General features: G+C 33.8%; 5 protein-coding genes across 9 annotated transcripts; 3 read left to right on the forward strand and 2 right to left on the reverse strand.

Annotated features, from left to right (window-relative positions):
• The first annotated feature begins 662 nt into the window (after window positions 1-662).
• On the forward strand, window positions 663-1,632 carry LOC107028085 (mavicyanin-like). The gene is made up of 2 exons (XM_015229139.2): window positions 663-915; window positions 1,046-1,632. Exons 1-2 carry the CDS (start codon window positions 747-749, stop codon window positions 1,390-1,392), a joined length of 516 nt encoding a protein of 171 aa, XP_015084625.1. The 5' UTR covers window positions 663-746; the 3' UTR covers window positions 1,393-1,632.
• A 2,065-nt stretch (window positions 1,633-3,697) lies between these two features.
• Window positions 3,698-5,406, reverse strand: LOC107029050 (probable sugar phosphate/phosphate translocator At1g12500). Its single transcript, XM_015230345.2, has one exon. It carries the CDS (start codon window positions 5,155-5,157, stop codon window positions 4,087-4,089), a length of 1,071 nt encoding a protein of 356 aa, XP_015085831.1. The 5' UTR covers window positions 5,158-5,406; the 3' UTR covers window positions 3,698-4,086.
• A 1,211-nt stretch (window positions 5,407-6,617) lies between these two features.
• LOC107027232 (growth-regulating factor 10-like) lies at window positions 6,618-9,040 on the reverse strand. The gene is made up of 3 exons (XM_015228415.2): window positions 8,888-9,040; window positions 8,568-8,792; window positions 6,618-7,142 (listed from the first exon to the last, which is right to left on the reverse strand). Exons 1-3 carry the CDS (start codon window positions 8,943-8,945, stop codon window positions 6,817-6,819), a joined length of 609 nt encoding a protein of 202 aa, XP_015083901.1. The 5' UTR covers window positions 8,946-9,040; the 3' UTR covers window positions 6,618-6,816.
• A 1,079-nt stretch (window positions 9,041-10,119) lies between these two features.
• Window positions 10,120-15,837, forward strand: LOC107028361. Of its 5 annotated transcripts, none has more exons than XM_015229391.2 (7): window positions 10,120-10,336; window positions 11,595-13,255; window positions 13,341-13,491; window positions 13,582-13,729; window positions 13,799-14,044; window positions 14,385-14,669; window positions 14,800-15,837. In XM_015229391.2, exons 2-6 carry the CDS (start codon window positions 11,611-11,613, stop codon window positions 14,658-14,660), a joined length of 2,466 nt encoding a protein of 821 aa, XP_015084877.1. In that variant the 5' UTR covers window positions 10,120-10,336; window positions 11,595-11,610; the 3' UTR covers window positions 14,661-14,669; window positions 14,800-15,837. The 5 variants fall into 5 exon arrangements, with proteins under 5 accessions (XP_015084877.1, XP_027774804.1, XP_027774802.1 ...); XM_027919003.1 differs by having other exon boundaries at window positions 15,020-15,837; XM_015229388.2 differs by having other exon boundaries at window positions 10,121-10,336; window positions 15,164-15,837.
• Window positions 15,838-16,067: 230 nt separating this feature from the next.
• LOC107028363 (nudix hydrolase 14, chloroplastic) lies at window positions 16,068-19,687 on the forward strand. The gene is made up of 7 exons (XM_015229394.2): window positions 16,068-16,343; window positions 16,871-16,976; window positions 17,498-17,575; window positions 17,846-17,938; window positions 18,079-18,171; window positions 18,623-18,721; window positions 19,196-19,687. Exons 1-7 carry the CDS (start codon window positions 16,114-16,116, stop codon window positions 19,418-19,420), a joined length of 924 nt encoding a protein of 307 aa, XP_015084880.1. The 5' UTR covers window positions 16,068-16,113; the 3' UTR covers window positions 19,421-19,687.
• Window positions 19,688-19,699: the final 12 nt, after the last annotated feature.

Raw genomic sequence — 19,699 nt, forward strand, 5'->3', positions numbered from 1 at the left:
AATTCAAACTATAGCCATATTAGCTAATCAACTAGTATATGTTTAGTTATTCGCTTAATTTCCCCTTCTATTAACAAGGCCTATTCTAACGAATTGAGTTCAACTCATATCAGTTATTTAATAAAGAAAACGTGGTGAAATAATCATGTCAAACATTATTTTCTTAATAACAAAAAAAAAAATTATAAGAAAAAGGCACATTTACAAAATAGTCTACCTTTTAACACTTACTTTTACTTCTCAATCTGCCTTTTTGAAAAGGTAAAATTATTCTCCATTACTATTATTTTAATGATAAAAAGTAATATTATCTTCTCTCCTTAATTTGATAAAATAAATAAGTAAAATATATTCTTTTTTTTATTAATTATAAAGACCAAGTAAAATAAAATCGAAAAATATAAAAAATTTCCACTTGGATGGGCAAAAGATTAGATGTTAATATAATTAGCATTGTGACATTCGGCAAGAATAAAATTAGGATCAAATAAAAAGTCATTATAGACACATACGTTTTTTTTTCTACAATTCCAAAAGCAACATATCAAATACCATATATTAAATTTAATTCAAACTTTGTTATTTTCTCAAAAAATAATAATGCCGCTATTAGCCGGCTACCCTTCTTAATCTTCAAAAATTAACAACCTATAAATACATCCCCTAACAATCAATAATTTCAAATCATATAAAACACCTTATTATAACTACTTATTTTTCAAAAAAAAAATTAAAAAAAAATCTCAATGGCATCGACATCTTTTATGATTGCAGTTATTATTGTTGTTGTTGCCATTGTTGCTACTCCAGCAATGGCAACTGATCATTGGGTTGGTGATGATCAAGGTTGGAAACTCGATTTTAATTACACAGCTTGGGCTGCTACGAAACAGTTCCACGTTGGAGATAAGCTCAGTATGTACAGTACATTTATCATATCTAGTACTATTTTTTTAGTAGTTGTGTAATCTTTTTAAAGTTGTCATTAAAACATATTTTCAATACGTGTCCCTGAAGCTAAGCCTGATTTATTTTGTGATTGCAGTATTCAAGTACAAGAAAGACGTTCACAACGTGTATAAAGCAGATCATGAAGCATTCAAAAGCTGTACACCAAGTAGCGATGTTACGCCATTAACATCTGGAAATGATGAGATTTCCCTGGCTTCGTCAGGGAAAAAATGGTACATTTGTGGTGTAGGTAAACATTGTGAAAAGGGAATGAAACTTGCCATTAATGTTTTGCCAGCAGAATCAGTATCCCCTGCTCCGTCACCAAGTAGCCCTGGTTCTTCTTCTTCTTCTTCATTTGCATCTTCAATTTCTCCCGATTCAAAATTTGTTGCTTTGTGTGTTGCTGCATTTGCAATCATCGTCATGATCATGACTTGACGATGAAATTAGTTCATATGGAGGAGGGGTGAGCTGATGATCATTTATCAATTTGTTGTCGTTATTTGTTTTCACATTTTGAATAATTGTAAGATAGTTGAGGCAATCAGGACTCAGGAGTAGTGTCTGAGGCTCCTGGATTTTATGTTAATTTCTTTTACTTTGTTTGTTTTATTGAAGATTTGAATATGTTTGTATCCTACCTGATTTGATATATAATTTATTCTACGATTCTCTCATAACTTATACATATATTAGTTATGCGGATTTCTAATTGCAGATCAAACACATGATTCAAAGGACCCCAAAACAACTTTTTTTTCTCTCATCAGCATTTATATGTATTTAATAACATTCATATGTATGGCCCCTCCCTCTATCTCTTCAAGTGGATGAAGTTTCTTAGACATTAATGTGATGTTTGAAATAGGATATTTCCTACAATTGCAACATCTTGTCCAAGTGGACCTGCTAATCAAATACCTTTCATATTCACTGTTTCTCTTCCTAGTTGATTGCATTTATCTGTTGCTGCTGCATTGTCCATGTTCTCTTAAATCTTGGTTTTTAGTGTGTGGAGGCCCACTTTTATTCTTTTTTATTTATAATACATTTACTTTTTTGAGTATTCTAAATATCTATCGGTCTGACTAATTTAAATTTACATCCACAAAGCTCATTGAAAAAACGAAATGCTCCAAGAACTTTTATATTCTCATGATTTGCATTTGAAAATTTTGATTAACAGTGAGAGGATTTTATTCATTCCATCATAAGTCGATAGCTTTTGGTAAACCCTTGTGGAAATATTCCATCAAATATGATAAATATTTTACAAAGGAATCTAATTATTATAGTAGTATAAACTTGAAGTCATTGTCTCACTTAGTTGAATCATTGTAGTTCTAACATGCTTTTGATCTTTAATTTGTCCTCTAGCAATCGAACTTATACACAATGAGACATGAATCGAACTTATACACAATGAGACATGAATTGTTAAGAAACTGAAGTCATATCCGAACATAACTTATAAATATTATAATACGAAAACAGAAATTTATGGGGGAAAAAAAAGAAGTTAATTAGTATGAAGGATACTAAGACCTACACAAAGTAGGGTTAAAAGAGGCTATCATAAACACCAAAAAAAGGTTGAGAAAAAAGAATATTAGAGAAAGTTGAAAGTTACACCTTTAACATTTTATTATAAATTAGTAACCAATATAAAATTTAAATTATATTAAATATATAATGCTAGTGGGTGGAGAATTTTAATCATTTTATGCTTTTTATCTATTTGGTTGAGAGACAACTTCTTTTAAGTCATTCTAAAAGTAACATGCCTAACATGCTTATAAAGAAAAACAACCAATATTTAGCTTTATGTATAGCTAACTAACTCTATATGTTTCACACAAAGAGTAAAGCAAAAGCAAAATAACACATCTCATCTACATGTTTCCATAAATAGTAGTTTTCCTCTACTATTCTACACAAATCGTTCACTCGATACAGAAACTTACCTGTCGTTGTAGGTCAACTTAACGTATAAAGTTCTTTAGACTGTTAGTGCAACAGTGCAAAAATCCCTTGCCAATGGCTCTCCTATACCGAAAATTCTTACATATACTTTCTAGGTAGTTCTTCTAAGAACCTTGATATGAAGCTTAATAGCAGTAGATTCATGTCAGATTAGACTAATGTATATGCTCCATCAGGGTATGGAGTTAGTGAGGGCGGAGATGAACCTCCTTCACCGGAAAGTAGAAGGTTCACTATCTATCAACATTCTTGAAGTTAAAGCTTAAAAGCAGTAGGTACATTTCCTATCAAGTCCCTTATGTGCAACAGACATACTCAATAAATAGGAAGGTTTAGAAGCTACAGACATGCTCCAAATGGTTGAAGACTTGAAGTCATTCTATCTATATGGAAATTAGGGTGGGGCAACGAAAGAAACTTGGCAATGACGACAGCAACATGTGAACTAAGATCCACTTAAGAGACTTGCCAAATAATACAAACAATCAATGCAACTATGACTATTTTGCACCACAATTTTCCATGTAGTCGTTTTCTAAAACAATCAGGGACCTCAATAGATACAACATTTCCATGTTTCTTGGCTGGCAGATCAACTATTCAAAAGTAAATTGACCTAGCATCATCTTGATTATTGAAATATTTGCTATACATCTGATTGATTACTTACGTCTTTACAGGAACCCCAGATCGCCAACTTTTTATAACAAGGATCGACACTAAAAATGTTATCTTGAGAATCAACTAAAACATAGCAGAGTAGGAAAGTAAACTTGAGTTTGGACAAAATATATTGGGAGGACAATTCTCCCACAAGAATATTACACATAGAGAACAATATCTAAAGAATCAGTCTTTCTTTGTTGTAGTTGCATCAAAGGAGTATAAAATTACAGAAAGGGGAAAAGTAAAAGAGACAACTTTATTCTCTTCAAACCACCCCCAATCAAGAACAATTATATAGAGGAAAAAAAGCATAGCACATAAACCTTTTTCCACTTTACCCCATCTTTGTTCCTATACAGTGGAATATAATCCAACCACTTAATCTTCCCCCACCCCATCCAGAATGAATACTAATTAGACCAAAAACAAAAAAAGATTGTACCTTTGTGTGGCATCATCAAGATTGAATCTTTCAAACTATCATCAGTGTGCTGTTACTTTAGATCTTTTCTTTGCCTCACTGTAAAGCACCACACCCATTACAGTCACAGCAAATCCTGTTATGCCCATGATGTTCACTGGATTCCTGAATATCAAAACTGACACCACTGCAGCCACTGCAGCCTTGGCATTCCCCAAAACTTGCAGTGTCAAGGCACTTGTATGCTTAGTAACCAAGAAATTAGTCAAGTTCACCAAATAAGCAACTGTGGCATTACTAATCAACAAGAAAACCATAAATCCATCTCCCTTAGCTTTCTCCACTGTAACGGCAGCTACATTCCCCTCTATGTATAGTGTAAAAGGAAGCAAAATCATTGCTGCCATTGGAGCCATGTATAATAACAGATTCATAGAGTGTAATTTCTCAGCATCAGAGGATAACAACAACCCCTGAACAACAGATTTCAAGGCTCTCCCAGCAGTTGAACCTAAAGCCATCAAGAACCCAAACAAATGGAACAATGGCTCACTATTGCTAGCCAAAACAATACCAAGAACCACAGGGACAAGAGCTAAATAAACCTCAGCAGTTTCTTTCTTACAAGTAATCACAAAAGCAAAAATAGCAGTAAAAAATGGGGTAGTAGCACCAATTGCTTGATTAAACGATACAGGAAGGTACCTCAATGAAGTATTACCACAAACAACAGAAAAACAAAAAATAGCACTCAAAGCAAGAATCTTGAAGAACTGTTTCCTGCTATGTATCTGCTGGAAAGGAACAACTTCCAGCCACTTAATAGCAACTAAACTATAAGTAGCACATGACAACATATGCAACATAGTCAAGAATATTGGGTAACGATAACCATAAAAACTCAAAAGATACTTGTTTAGCAACAACACCCCAATATTTGAACAGTACCAAGAAGCAATTATAAGAGCAGTAAGTACATTAGGTGACACCAGAGAAGCTATCCCACCATTAGAATACTGTTGCTGCCTGATTTCAGCAGTTGGGGTTACTGGCATATCCAAGACTTGATCTTGGGGTGACTCCAATCTTGGATTGCTTCCCCTTCTTGTAGTCCATGACTGTGCCTCCACCATTACAATGCTTCTAACAACTTAAAACAGTGTAAAGATTCAATTTTTATGAATCTTGATACTACTTAGTATACTAAATACCCAATAGAATTTCAAGAAAATATAATGGGGTTGCTACTTAGCTGTAGTTTGAGTATTTGTCTAAATGGGGGTTGAGATCTGGGGGTAGTGAAGAAGATAGGGTAGGTTGGTGGGAAAATTTGGGGTTTGATCTAATTGAAGGGTCAAGATTTAGATTTCAAATGAAGGAAGTAATCCTGGCCATTGAATGAGAATTAAATGAGTAGAATAATACTAATAATAATAAAATAAAACTTAATGATTATAGCTGTGAACAAAGTGTCGGTACCATATTGGGTGCTTTAAGCTTTATGCACTGTCCCACCCATGAATATGGTTCTTTTTTTTTTTATCAAACATCTCGAGTTCAAATTTCAATATATAATTTTATTAACAAGAAACGTTAATCTCAAATAGAGAGATAGTTGAGTTCTAATAAGGATATTAGACACCGATAAGACAAAAAAACAGTTGAGTTGTAATAGTGGACCAACAGAAATTATTTATCTAACATTCCCCTATATTTCATCCTAGTATAGGGGGGATTTATTTTGTAGTCATTATTTAAATTTCATAAGATATATGTGGTTTAATTAGTCAATTAAGGTCAAACATATTACATTGACAAAGAAACTGTTATTTGTTTGTTTATAGAAGTTTTGCATTTCATGTTGGAGACAAGTAATATATACAAAGATGTAAATGTATATGAAGTGGAATTTGATGTAAAGTTTTTTTTATACATTTTTGTATGTTTTTTTTTCCAACCAATGCTTCAATAATTGGCAATCCAGATTGTTACTTGCCTCTTTAAAGTCAATATTGGTCATAGAAAATGGGTTAGAGAAAGTAATTAACAATCAAGATTGTTTGTTGACAGAGCAAATGACATAATCAAGAAGATCATTTTAATTGACCTTTCAATTTGCTAAACAAGAAAGGAAAGATTAATCATTATTATAGCCTTCTATTAAAAGATTGTTGCATTTAATAGTATGACTAATGATGGATACAAATTTGAAAATTATTATTCCATGTGAAATTGTTTGATTTGACACAAAATTTAAAAAAGAAAAGAATATTTTTAAAATTTATGATATAAAATGAATGATAAAAATTTATATCGCTATAAATCATTTCGTTAAGAATAAAATGGACATTTTAAAATTATATATAAATGTGTTATTCTTTTTAGATAGACTGGAAAAAAAAAAGTAAGTCATATAAATTGAAACAGAGGGAGTATATTTTTTCCACTTAGTTATGTCTTGGGGAGCATTTGGATATCCAAGTTATAATCTCGAGATTATAATTTTGGAATAATTTTATTTTGGACTAAATAACATAGTTGAGATATACGTAAGTTGATATAAATACTATCGTGTGATTAAAAAACGACTAGATTCATTGTCAAGTTCATTACATTATACATATTTCAAAATCAATTGCTTCCTCAATTAAATCGTAACTAGAAATGTCATAACATAAAAAAAAAAAACAGAGAAATCATTTGAAGAATTACACACATCTCCAATAGAACAACTTCTACTAGTAATAATTAATTCATTGGTAGACCAATGGACAAAGTGGTTGTGTCTGGTTCTAATTATGATCTATGTTGTTCGAACTTTTCAAAAATATCAATGGTGGCATGTCAGATACTTTACCAGTAGTGCATTTTTGATGAATCTGACACAATTGTGATAATATTTTTGAAGAGTCTGAACAACATATATCTCTCGAACTTGTTAATTCCACACACTTTCTTGAACGCTGGCGGCCTCTATGCATATGTTTTTCACAATATTTCTGATTTTGGACAACACCTTTGCTACATCTCCATTTCTTGCCATCAGTCCTCTTACATCTCCTTGGCTCTGGTTCCATCCTACTTTTATGTTCCCAACACATGTGTCCATATCCCATCACTACAAAAAAGAATCACGAAATTCGATTTATATTATCTATCTTTAAAGATTCTTAGACGCGTTAAAAAAAAATCTTAAGTTATATGCATAAATAACGAAGCATAAGGAGGTTCAAATGAACCTTTTGCGAAAAAGTATACTACTAGTTTGAATTATTGTCTTCACCACTAATTACACCATCAAGTCACGTTTACATGTTGTAGAAGGTAATATGTATTAAAAATCTGTCTAATTTCTAGTATTACAATTTATAATTCTCACATTTTTAAAGATGGTAGATATTCTTTAGACTACATTGACAATGAAAATATTTTTCAAATATTAAAATTTAAGGGTACATACATATGATAATGAGCAAGATTTTACCAATATTTCACTATACATGTTACTATGAATCTATCAAAATCAAAGAAATCACCTCATTGGACTAAGCTTTGATTATACGCGAATTTGAATAAAGGTCAAACCATGATACAATCTTACCTTATATTAAGAGTTAATAACTTTGACGGTCATTCAACTATCAATTGTTTTCAGAGAAAGTCACTCAACTTTCATTTTCAACTCAAAAGACACTCAACTAAGATTTCTTTGTACAGAAAGTCACTCAACTTTTATTTTTAACTTAAAAGTCATTTAACTATGACTTCTTTGCACAGAAAGTCACTCAATCTATTTACTTATTTTTTCAGAAAAATTTAATGACATGAAATTTTAATATTATAAAAAATTTTAAGAATCAAATATATATATATATATATATATATATATATATATATATATATCCATTTAAAATATTTAATACCCACCCATTTAATCAAACCTGCTAAAAATATGATATTAAACATTTTATTTTACGATTAATTCCCTAGATCATTCCCCGTTGAACATTGAACATTTTTATTTTACCATTAATTCGCTAAAAAAATATTGGAGACAAGGGAGAATGATTTAGGGAATTAATGGTAAAATAAAATGTTCAATATTATATTTTTAACAGGTCGGGTTAAATGGAGCGGATCATTATATGGGTATATATTCGATTCTTAAAATTTTGGTTAATAATTAAAATTTTATGTCACTAATTTTAATGAAAAAAATAATTAAATAGGTTGAGTGACTTTCTGTGCAAAGAAGTCATAGTTGAGTGACTTTTAAGTTGAAAATGAAAGTTGAGTGGCTTTCTGTGCAACTAAGTTATAATTGACTGACTTTTGAGTTGAAAATGTAAGCTGAGTGACTTTCTGCGAAAACAATTGATAGTTGAGTGACCATCAAAGTTATTAACTTCTTATATTAATGCAAAAGATTATTTTCACATCTTAATTAACCTCGTGACATTTATATCTAACTGTTATCATTACACTAAGATTTTTGCCAGTTAATGAATGTAAAAAAATGCTAGAAGGTTAGGTGAAGACTTACCATCATGAAGACCTTTTAAAGAACAAGTAAAAGACTTGTATATAGGAATAATTAGATGTGTGGGAACAGGTAGTCCTGCTTCTATATACTTGTAGATGAAAAATTGTTGCTCTAATTCTTGCCTTTGTGGAAATGTAAATCCATATCCATTTGTACTAAAATTTGAGTAGCTAAGCTCAAGATTTAACCCAAGTTCAATTGAACATTTTTCACCTCCATTTGACACTGCACAAAATTAATAACAACAACAAAAAAAAAAGAATGAGATAATAAAATAGTCATTTTTGGCCTAAAATGTACACACCAAAAGAAAGTAGTACCATTGTAGCAGACTTTTTTGGTAGCAATACTCTTGGGAGGTGAGATTTTGAGTTCCATTGGCAGATGAAATATATTATTTTTTTGTTTATTTTAATAATATTAGCACTACTAATTGTGTGTTGCTCATATTGTGAGATTCAGATAAAAACAATGATATACTGGCATAGACAGCAACTCTTCTGACATAGTCAGAAAATTTTGGCAGCTCTTGTTTTTGAATGGTAGGGTTTTTTTTGGGTTGGTAGTTATATTGAAGCATGATTAAATTTATATTTGTATATTTTAGAATTTGTTTCTAGGGCGTAACACTTTCAATAGTGTTTTTTCATTTTTAAGGACTTGAACTCGAAATTCTAATTAAGAGTGAAAGGATACTGAATTGTTCCGCCACAAACTTTGCACTTAGATTGTGTATAGTCCAAGATAACGATAACAACATCATACCTAGTGAAAATCTGTATGGGCAATCTTTATTCTATTTAAAAGGATTTAGGAAGAGTAGAGTATATGTGAATTTTATCATTAACTCGTGGAGGTTGAGGGACTGTTTCGTAATATCTTTTAACTCACTATAACAAAAACTAGAAAATGAGAAATTTTACATTTTGTTTTGTTTTTTTTCTCGTGGAACTTACTATACTTTTCATATTAACTATTATGCTTTATTTATTATCTTTTTCTTTTCTACTTGAGTTTGATATACTTAATCTGATGGTATTTTGAAATCAACTTTCTTATTTTCACGAAATAGTGATAAGATTTATGTATACTTAACTCTCCCCAGAGTCCACTTAGTGGAATTCTATGGAATATGTTACTGTTGTGGTGGTGAATTATGAAATATGAACAAATTTATTAGCATTTCTCTCCTAATTTTTCTCTGTTGAAGATTTAACTTGTGAAACATTAATCTGAAAATTGAAATCTAATGCATAATTCAAAAAAAAAAAATGAATATGAAATTTTAAATTTAATCTGTGATTAAAAAATCCAGACAGACTATTAATTAAAATTTTTTGAATTTACCCAACTTATGACCACCCCTACTTACGATAATCAAACACAGTCGTTTTAGTTTTATTTACATACCTTTTAATATTAGAACTATTTTTAACACAAAATTATTAGATTTCACGTTATTATTTATTTTTACTCCAAAGTATTTTGTTATTTTCTCACTTAAAAATGGATAATACGAAAAGAATTTCTTGAAAATTGTGTCAACTAGAAAAAATAAAAGTTACTCTTTACGTCACCAATTTTCTTTTTTTTTTTCCACAAAATTGCACAGAAACTGTTAAATTGGACGAAATTGCTCCAAATTGTGTCTTCTTGTAATTAAAGATTAAAGATTCCATTTTTTTTCACCTAAAATTATTAAAAAAAACATTTTTTTTTTGAATCTTGGTGTTTATGGCCTGGGACTCAAGTGACAGCTTGTAGAAGAGGTAAAGTTTCGATTTTTTCTATGTGGGTGTTTGCGATTTTCCATGTTTTACTTATTGTGGTCGATTTTGTTTCATACATGTGCATAGAATTGCTGTTAGATGGTGAAATATAAGTGTTTCATCTGCTGAACGCTTACTGTTCGACGAAAGTCCTAAGAGAGGTTAATGTTGTTAAGAAGTGTATATTGTTTGTTTTCTGAGTCGTTTCTGACTAATATTTGCCGGACTACTACTCTCTTTTTATTGGTTTGCGCTATGTGTTGAAACTAAACTCTTGTTTAGTCATCAATTTTGAAGTTGAAACTCGAAAATTTGAGCTTTTTGAAGTTGTGATTTTTGGTATATGAAGTTGTGTTTGGACATGTATTTTGCTTGGAAAAAGTTTCTAAGTTTTGTGAGTGGATTGTGGAAGTCCCAATTGGGAATTGATTTTTTTGATCAAGTTTCATGCAAACAAATATGTGAGGGCAAACTTTCAAAATCTATGACCCAACGACAAGCTAAGATTTAGGAATTTAGGAATTTTGCTCGACTCTACTATTCCATTACAAGTTCCCTTTATTTTAGCTTAAAATTCTAGTTGATTACAGAAGCCTTAGGTAGTCAGTGTTACTTTCTTCCGAAATGTGAAGGATTTCCGTTCTCACTCTCTCATGCCGAGCTAATTGACTTATTGAATGACTCCTCTCTTTACTGTCAAGTGGCTTTCAGCTCTTTTTTTTTTGTTACGGGAAAGAAATTTAGGAAATCGTCCTACTTGTCATGAGACACTATTGTTTGTTGCATATTGAATTTGAAATTGTTAAGGAAGGAATCCTGACCTTATCTTTTTTTTAGTATCCTCTTCCCTTTATATCTGCTCAGAAAACTGGGGAAAAAATATTATCTATAACTTTCCTCATTATTTCTTAAAAGTAACTAATTCCATTGATTAATAATTTTATCAAGATGCTTGAATATAGCTAACCCCCTCTGCTCTTTTATCACAGCTTATAAATGAGATAATCCTTTTGAAAGCAAAGCATTTACTAGTTACTTCTGTTTCTACATTCACTGTTGTGATAAATATATGTAGTTCAGGTCGTGGATAACTTTCAGTCACCTAAATCTTGTACTTAATTTGGATCAAATTTTGTAGTGATTAAGGTTTATTGATGAGACTTCGGTAGAAAATTAGTGGGGTCTTAGCTATGTCCATTATGCTTTAGGGAATTTGCAGTCTTTTTTAATTTATTGCTTGCAATGTTTGATCTTGCAGTTGCATAATTTACAGGATGGCAAAGAAACCTGAATCTGTATTCCTTGAAGAATGGCTATGCAGAATCAGTGGCACCCAGGAGAACGTGACACTGAAACATCCTTCTTCGGCATCAGCCCAAGCTATCATCCAAGCATGGGCTGATCTTAGGGACTCCCTTCAAAATCAAGCGTTCCACTCAAATCACCTCCAATCCCTAAGGACCCTCGTTGATGCTCAGTTCTCTCTCTATATTGCTGATCCACAAGCAAAAATTCTGTTGTCTATATTGTCCTCTCAAAAAGTCTCCCTTCCACAGGAATCTTATCCTTTATTTGTCAGGCTTCTATACATTTGGGTTCGGAAATCATTTAGACATTCTCCTGGGGTCATTGATTCAGCAGTTGAGGTCCTTTTGCACCTTTTCTCTGGGCATATTCATTCAAACAAAAGCTTATCTTTCTTCTCTGAAGGTGTTCTTCTCCTTGGTGCTCTTTCTTTTGTACCTTCAGCATCCGAAAAATCTAAAACCGTTTGCTTGAAATTGCTTTGCCAGCTTCTTGAAGAAGACTATAGATTGATCCATTTGTCTGAGAGGACAATCCCGAATGTTCTTGCAGGAATTGGCTATGCTCTATCTTCTTCTGTGAACACATATTTTGTTAGAGTTCTCAGTTGTTTAATGGAATTGTGGGATAAAAGCGACGGCCCTTTTGCTAGTTTGTCTAATGGGCTCATGATACTGCATCTGATGGAGTGGAGTTTCTCAAATTTTATCAATTCTAACTCCGCAGAAAAGATTGATCTTTTCAGAAGAGAGGTATTGAATAACACACGACCAGCATTCTCTTTGTTTGCTGTAGTCATGGCTGCTGCTGGAGTACTGAGAGTCATCAATAGATCTGAAAAGAAAGCACTAACTGACCTTAAGATTTCTGTTGAGGAACGAATCGAGACCATTGCATGTGGTTTAGTTTCTAGTGCTGTAGATGCTGATTATGCTACAATGGAGCCAAGAAACTCCTTTCTGTTACAGTGTATATCATTAGCTTTATCTAAAAGTGGACCATTTTCTTACCAACCTCATGTGTTTCTATGCCTTGCTACAGCTTTATTGACTGAAATCTTCCCCTTGCCACACATTTATGTAAAAATCCAAGAATCACCTTCTGGCAACTTGGTGGGATTAGTTCTCAATGACGTGCAGCAACACCTAGACAGCATTATTTTTAAGGAAGCAGGGGCAATAACTGGTGTTTTTTGCAATCAGTATGTCATGGCTGATGAGGAAAACCGAAGTGCCGTAGAGGATATCATATGGAATTACTGTCGGGATGTCTATATGTGGCATCGGAAGGTTGCTTTGATGCTTGGAGGTAGGGAGGAAGCGCTGTTAGGGAATCTGGAAAAAATTGCTGAATCTGCTTTCCTCATGGTTGTGGTCTTTGCCTTAGCAGTAACAAAGCAAAAGTTAAGTTTAAGTGCTCCCCAAGAAATTCAAATGAGACTTTCAGTGAGGATATTGGTTGCATTTTCTTGTATGGAATATTTCCGCAGAATGCGTTTGCCAGAGTACATGGATACAATTAGAGCAGTTGTTACAAGGGTTCAGGAGAATGTACATGCCTGTGTCTCATTCTTGGAATCTATTCCATCTTATGATGATTTGACAAACCAAGCTGGTTGTGACTTTCTCCTGCATATTTTAATTGTCAATATGTTTGCTATATTACAGTCTTTCACAAAACATCACCTTTTTCCTTGCAGTACCTTCTAGCTTTCAGAAAATGGAATATATGTGGACTACTGATGAAGTGCAGACTGCTCGGATCTTATTTTACATGCGAGTAATTCCAACTTGCATAGAATGTATACCAGCCTCTGTATTCCGCAAGGTGCTGGCTCCAACCATGTTCCTGTATCCTGCATCAGATGGTTAAATCTAGAAACAAATAGGATAGTCAAACCTGATTGAATTTATAAAAATTTCCTTAATGCATTTAACCAGATACATGGGGCATCCAACTGGAAAATTGGCTAAAGCCTCACACTCGGTGTTTGTCGCTTTCATGTCCTCTGGTAAGGATGCTGATCCAGATGAAAGAGATACATTAAAGGAGCAACTTGTATTTTATTATGTCAAGAGATCTTTAGAGGTAATAAAAACTACCAAAGTTAATTGCTGTGATGCTTGAACTTGTTCTCTGATTTAACTGAAAATTTAGGGATATCCTGGGATTACTCCTTTTGAGGGAATGGCTTCTGGAGTTGTTGCACTGGTTAGACATCTGCCTGCTGGAAGCCCGTCTATATTCTATTGCATCCACTGTCTCATTGAGAAGGCTGATAGCCTTTGTAGTTCAGTCGATACTACTCCAGAAACTGACTTGTGGAAGAGTTGGGATGGAGAGATGGAGCCTTTCAAGATGTTGGATTTACTTTTTCGTCTCCTTTCTCTTGTTGATATACAGGTAAAAGTGGTAACAATGTTTGTCTTCAACTGGGCAACCTAATGATGTGCAGTTACAAGTTCAATCATTAGAGAACACGTGCCTTCCATGGATATGAAAATATTCAATATGAGTGATACTTCACTTTAATTGTTTTACTTCTCGTGTCTTCCTTCGTTAGAAAATTTGGGTAATTGGTATAATTTGTAGGAGCTCTTTCTTGTTACATAAAAGCTTTGGAAAATGGATAGATGTTTCAACTATGTAAATGCTGATTTGTCTTAGGTGTCATAGCCCGATTTATGCCTACTGTGCAAATATAATGCACTCGACGTGGCTGATACTTTTTTTTGCCTCTCAGGTTCTACCTAGTTTGATGAAGTCACTGGCACAGTTGGTCGTTACATTACCACCAAGTGGCCAGGATATCATTCTCAATGAATTATATCAACATGTTGCAGAATCAGATGATGTTACACGGAAACCGACAATGGTTTCGTGGTTGCAGTCACTGTCTTATCTTAGTTATCAAAATACTAGCAAGAAAGCACCAAAAGTGGCAGCAAAAGAAAGACATGATTCAATGTCAGGAACTACAGACTCATTAAGCATGAATAAAATCAGTGCACGTCTATAGAAGATTGAGGTATACAATTCTCACTTAATTGTTGGTAATATTACACAAGAATACATGTCCACTGTTAATCACTGGTCCCTTGAAATTTCATCACATCACACATGAATAAAACAAACAATCGTGGACAATGGTTATGCAGGAGTCATGGATACCCGAAATGTGTAAGATGAGGTTAATGCTGAGATTGGTGCTCTTCTTTAATCTGATGAGAAAATGTTCATTGTTTGGACTGCATTTGACTTGCAATTCTGTGCATAAAGGAATGTTAGGTTTTATTGCATTGTTGTTTATAAATAAACTTGTATTACAAAGGGATCAAATGAGGAAGAATTCTGAAAGACTTCTCTTCTATTTATCAAGAAGTGATGTGACAAGTCACAAGTACTTGCAATTATAAATGTCACACAGGAGTGAGGATCATGAATTGGCTTTCTGGTGTTATATCCCACATATTTCCGTGTCTATGATTTCTGGATCCATTCAATTTTGAAGTTTCTTCGCAGAATTATCAGGATCTGTTGCCAGTAATCCAGGGCGAAATTCAACATCCAACGCCAAGGGGTGAGTTCTCACTTCCAAATGCTGCCTCCAAAATTGGTTTGTGGATAGCCATAAACCTGTATGGTGTAAAATATGTTGGCTTAGTGGCTGTATCCTTTGAGATTTACCATTTGTTCATGAAGACTTGGGTCTGCTTTGAGATGGTATCGACACAAACTTCATCAGATTCTGTTCAACAAGCCAAGAGGAAGTATGATGCAGGGTGAAATTGTGCTTGCCATATCTTGCTCTCACTCACTTTATCAAGCTTCCCTCACCTCAGCTTGTTCCTGCTTTACTTGGTATATATGCCGAATTGTGAAGCAACTCTGCCACTGCTCATCCTATACCATATCATGATGCCCCTTCCTCCAACGAACAAATGCTGGAAAAGATTGAAAATGTTGTAACATAGACATTATACAACTTCTTGACTATACACTTATATGATTGATTATACTGAATTACAAATATTCTGTTAGCATAAATGGTCAAGAAACACTGAAGTATTCTTCCCTCAGTTCACTCTTCTAGTAGGACTGGATACTTTCAGAGATGTATATTTAGCTGCCTTCCCTTGGTGTATGCTTGAGATTGAATAAAATGTTCCTTTACTGAATGTAGTGGTTTTGACTCATATTTTTGTTCTGATAAAGTTAAGATCTTTCATTCACTAAAGAGCATCAAGTAGATGCATAGTTACAAGGAAATTAAAAAAGCATTAACAGAAGTACAAATGAATCTCTTTTCAGTGTATTTTGGGGCGAGCTTTTTAATAATGTTGATAATTAATATGAGACGGAGCGAGTAAATGAGTAGAAAATACGAAAGACTATTGTTTTTGGTCTTTTCGATTTTATTATTATACTAATAAAACATTCCACAAGGGAGTAGTTGCCAATATTGCTGGAAAATGAGAGTAACAGTGCCACGTTTTGGACTTCCATTCTTGAACCCTCTCTATGAATTCCCCTTTTCCTCTTCTTCTTCAGCCCTTTGGCCCAGAAATTGTTCTGGAAGCTTCTCTGTAAAAATGTCAACAACCCCACCTTCTCAAATCGCTGACATCATCAATCTTCCAACCCAACTCGACCAACCGGTTTCTGTTGTCGCTGCTCCCGGCGTCTCCGATACTCACTTCAGGCAAATCCCTCAACTTGTTATTTCATTTGCGATTCTAGATTTAGCTATCAATTCACGCAATTCTTACTTAATAGGGCATTTGTTGTGTGGGTTTTATAAGTTTTTCATGATTTTTTAGAAAAAAAAAAGAAGAAACCTTTTTTATGATAAAGATTAAGCAGTTTTCTTGGCATGAATCCATTTGGATATACCTCAACATGTTATTCTTTGTTTTCTTTCCCTTTTTGGGGTTCTACTTTCATCTATCAATTTAAGTAATTCACACTTGATTCTTGTTATGTCCTTTTTTTCTTTTGGGGGTTCAAGTTTTAGCTTTCAGTTACGTAATTCACTAGTATGCCATTTGAGGTGAGGTTGTAGAAGTAAAGATTTTTAGTTATGTTAAAGATTAAACATTCTCTTGGGATGGCTTTGGATTATGTGGGCTGTTTGGATGCCATTTGAGGTGAGGATTGTGCATAATTTTCAGAAAAGGAAGCATTTTTATGTTAAAGGATGGTTTGAGTGAATTGTCTGTTTTCTTGTAGGAATGCTATTGAATCCTCATTGTTCAAACAGTGGTTAAAGAACATACAAACTGAAACAGGACTGCTGGCTAATGGAGCTATGTCTCTAAAACAAGTTCTTATCCAGGTTTCTATCTCAAGCTGTTCTGCTAAACTATGAAGATAGTAACCTTTACATGGTCAGTAGTTTCGATGAATTATATTGTTGGCTAATGGGATCGTTAGAACACAAATTGAGTTGCTTGAACCCTTCTAAATTTTTTCCACATTGGACAATTGGAGGAAAATGGTCTGTCTTCTGATCTTAACTGATGCTGAGGCTCTTAATTATATCTTTATTGAGTATGTTTTGTCCAATTAACATTTATCAAAAGAATGGATATCTAGGTTGATTGTGCACTTTATGCTCCTTAAAGATTCCTATGCTTCCCTAACATAGTTGTCAGTCGTGCTCCCTCCTAAAGAGGATAAAAAGGAAATCTTCTTGATTTACGTGTCTGGATTTTTGGAATGATGTTAACTCGCACTATCAGCGACCAAGAGTCCAAGAATAGTGACTATCACAGGATTTGAAACTGCTTTTGGTCCTGTTACCGCAAACATTAAGTTTGCTTTACAGCTTACATTCCTTTTAATGTGTTGGAGCAGGGTGTAGATATGTTTGGAGAGCGTTTGGGGTTTCTAAAATTCAAAGCAGATATTATTGATAAGGAAACGGGTCAAAAGGTATCTGATTAGAATCTCTCCATCCCATTGGATATATAATTCATTCAGCCGGACTATGAATAGCTTCTCTGAAAGCTGTGTCCTCGATTTATTTTGCTTTGGTTTTTTGTCCTTGTACCTTAGAGCAATGGACATTACAGTACTCGTGAAATAGCTCGACAATACTAGCATGACAATGATGTATTACTTCCATTTTCCTTTTTCCTAGCTTATCCTTGGTTGCAACAAGGGAAACTTCTTTCCTGTCACTATCACCTCTTTTGTGTCTAGGTTCCTGGTATTGTCTTCGCACGGGGTCCAGCTGTTGCAGTTCTAATCCTTTTGGATTCTGAGGGTGAGACATATGCTGTGCTTACGGAACAGGTAGGTCTTCCAACTGTCAACTCCTCCATTTTTATAACGTCGAAAAATAGCTCACAGTACAGATATTATGAGGAAATTTATGAAAGTTTTCTGTCTCTTTTACTGTTTAAACTCTAAAATACATTCAACCTGTTTGGAAGGTTAGGGTCCCAGTTGGGAGGCTAATTTTGGAATTGCCAGCAGGAATGTTGGATGATGACCAAGGCGACTTTGCTGGAACAGCAGTTCGAGAGGTCTCTCTCTCCCTTTCTATCAAAGCACTATCCCCTTCTCAAAATTTTCTCAAGTGAGACAAGCTGTCCCCTTGTTTTTTCGTGGTTCAGTTCCCTAGTATATTAGTTTATTATTGCATAATGAACTGGATTCCTCTTATCGTGTCCTTTTTCAACAAATCACTGGAAGTTCCTTCGTTTCTGAGCAAGTTCAATTGAATCCAGAAATCTGCTAATGAAACTATATGCGTGAGTAAACTGAAATCCTTATAGGAACATCACAACTTCCTTATCAAAAGCAACTATTTGTTTTACATATTTGACAACTTAGTTGCACTCCATTGTATAATTAAGTATTGAATACTTTTGCATTTGAATATATATCGGTTTTAGTGCATGGACGGAAAAATCAGAGAGTTTGACATTGCTTGGCTTAACTTATAATTGAAGTATTTGATCTAATATGATTCAGGTTGAGGAAGAAACTGGAATACACCTGAATGTCCATGATATGGTCGACCTGACGGCTTTTCTTGACGCATCAACTGGGGGCAGAGTTTTTCCTTCTCCTGTAAGCATTCCACCATCTTCTATAAGACTCAGACAACTCTCACCGCATGCTTTCTTGGATTTTGTATTATAGGAACAGAAAAAAGTAGAAATATTTGCATTAACAACTAGTTTCTGCTAAAATTCTTATGGAAATGTATGTGTTATAACATAGTTTGTGGTTATATTTCTGTTAGTCAATAATTTTGATTCATTGCACTGCTTGCTTTACTGTTTGGAACCTGTAAATTGTAATGACATTAGATATTGCTCCATGTGCACTTGCAATTAGTGGTATATTTGTGAACCTTGCCCATTGCACTGGGTAGGACTAGACCTGACTTTTTTTGTTAGAGAGGGAAAGGTTCGGAGTAGGCGCAACTACATTGGATGGGTGTATTTTTCAATTCAAAGATGAGGCCTTCTGTGACTGTTTCTGCCTTTATATCTCTCTCAACACTATATTTCTGTGGTTTTGTTGTTCTTTCAATGTTAGGGTGGTTGTGATGAGGAGATGAGTTTGTTTCTATACAGAGGAAATGTCAGCAAAGAGAAAATCCAACAACTGCAAGGGAAAGAAACCGGACTACGAGACCATGGTGAGCTGATCAAAGTGCATGTGGTTCCATATGATAAACTATGGCGTGCCACAGCTGATGCAAAGGCTCTGACCGCCATTGCTCTCTACGAGATGGCTAAAAAAGATGGACTGTTGTCTTGATCGACGAGTTAATAATTTCTCCTCCATTATATAACAACCTACGATTGTATGCTTTGCTGAAAAGATGACGACTCTCTATTTTAGGCAAGTCTGCTTCTACAGTATGAGCATTCCTAGGTGAACGCTCCTGGTAATTGCATCTATTGTTGCTTGGTATTGAATTTTTGTATATTAGACACAACTGTTCTGCATAGAACAGAATTTTATTGTTTCGAAAAAGAAATTTAAAAGGGGAAAGAGAAGATTCTTCCTTGTTATCTATCAGTATTCAACACGACT

Source organism: Solanum pennellii, chromosome 8 (genome assembly GCF_001406875.1).
Source record: "Solanum pennellii chromosome 8, SPENNV200".
NCBI classification, from domain to species: domain Eukaryota; kingdom Viridiplantae; phylum Streptophyta; class Magnoliopsida; order Solanales; family Solanaceae; genus Solanum; species Solanum pennellii.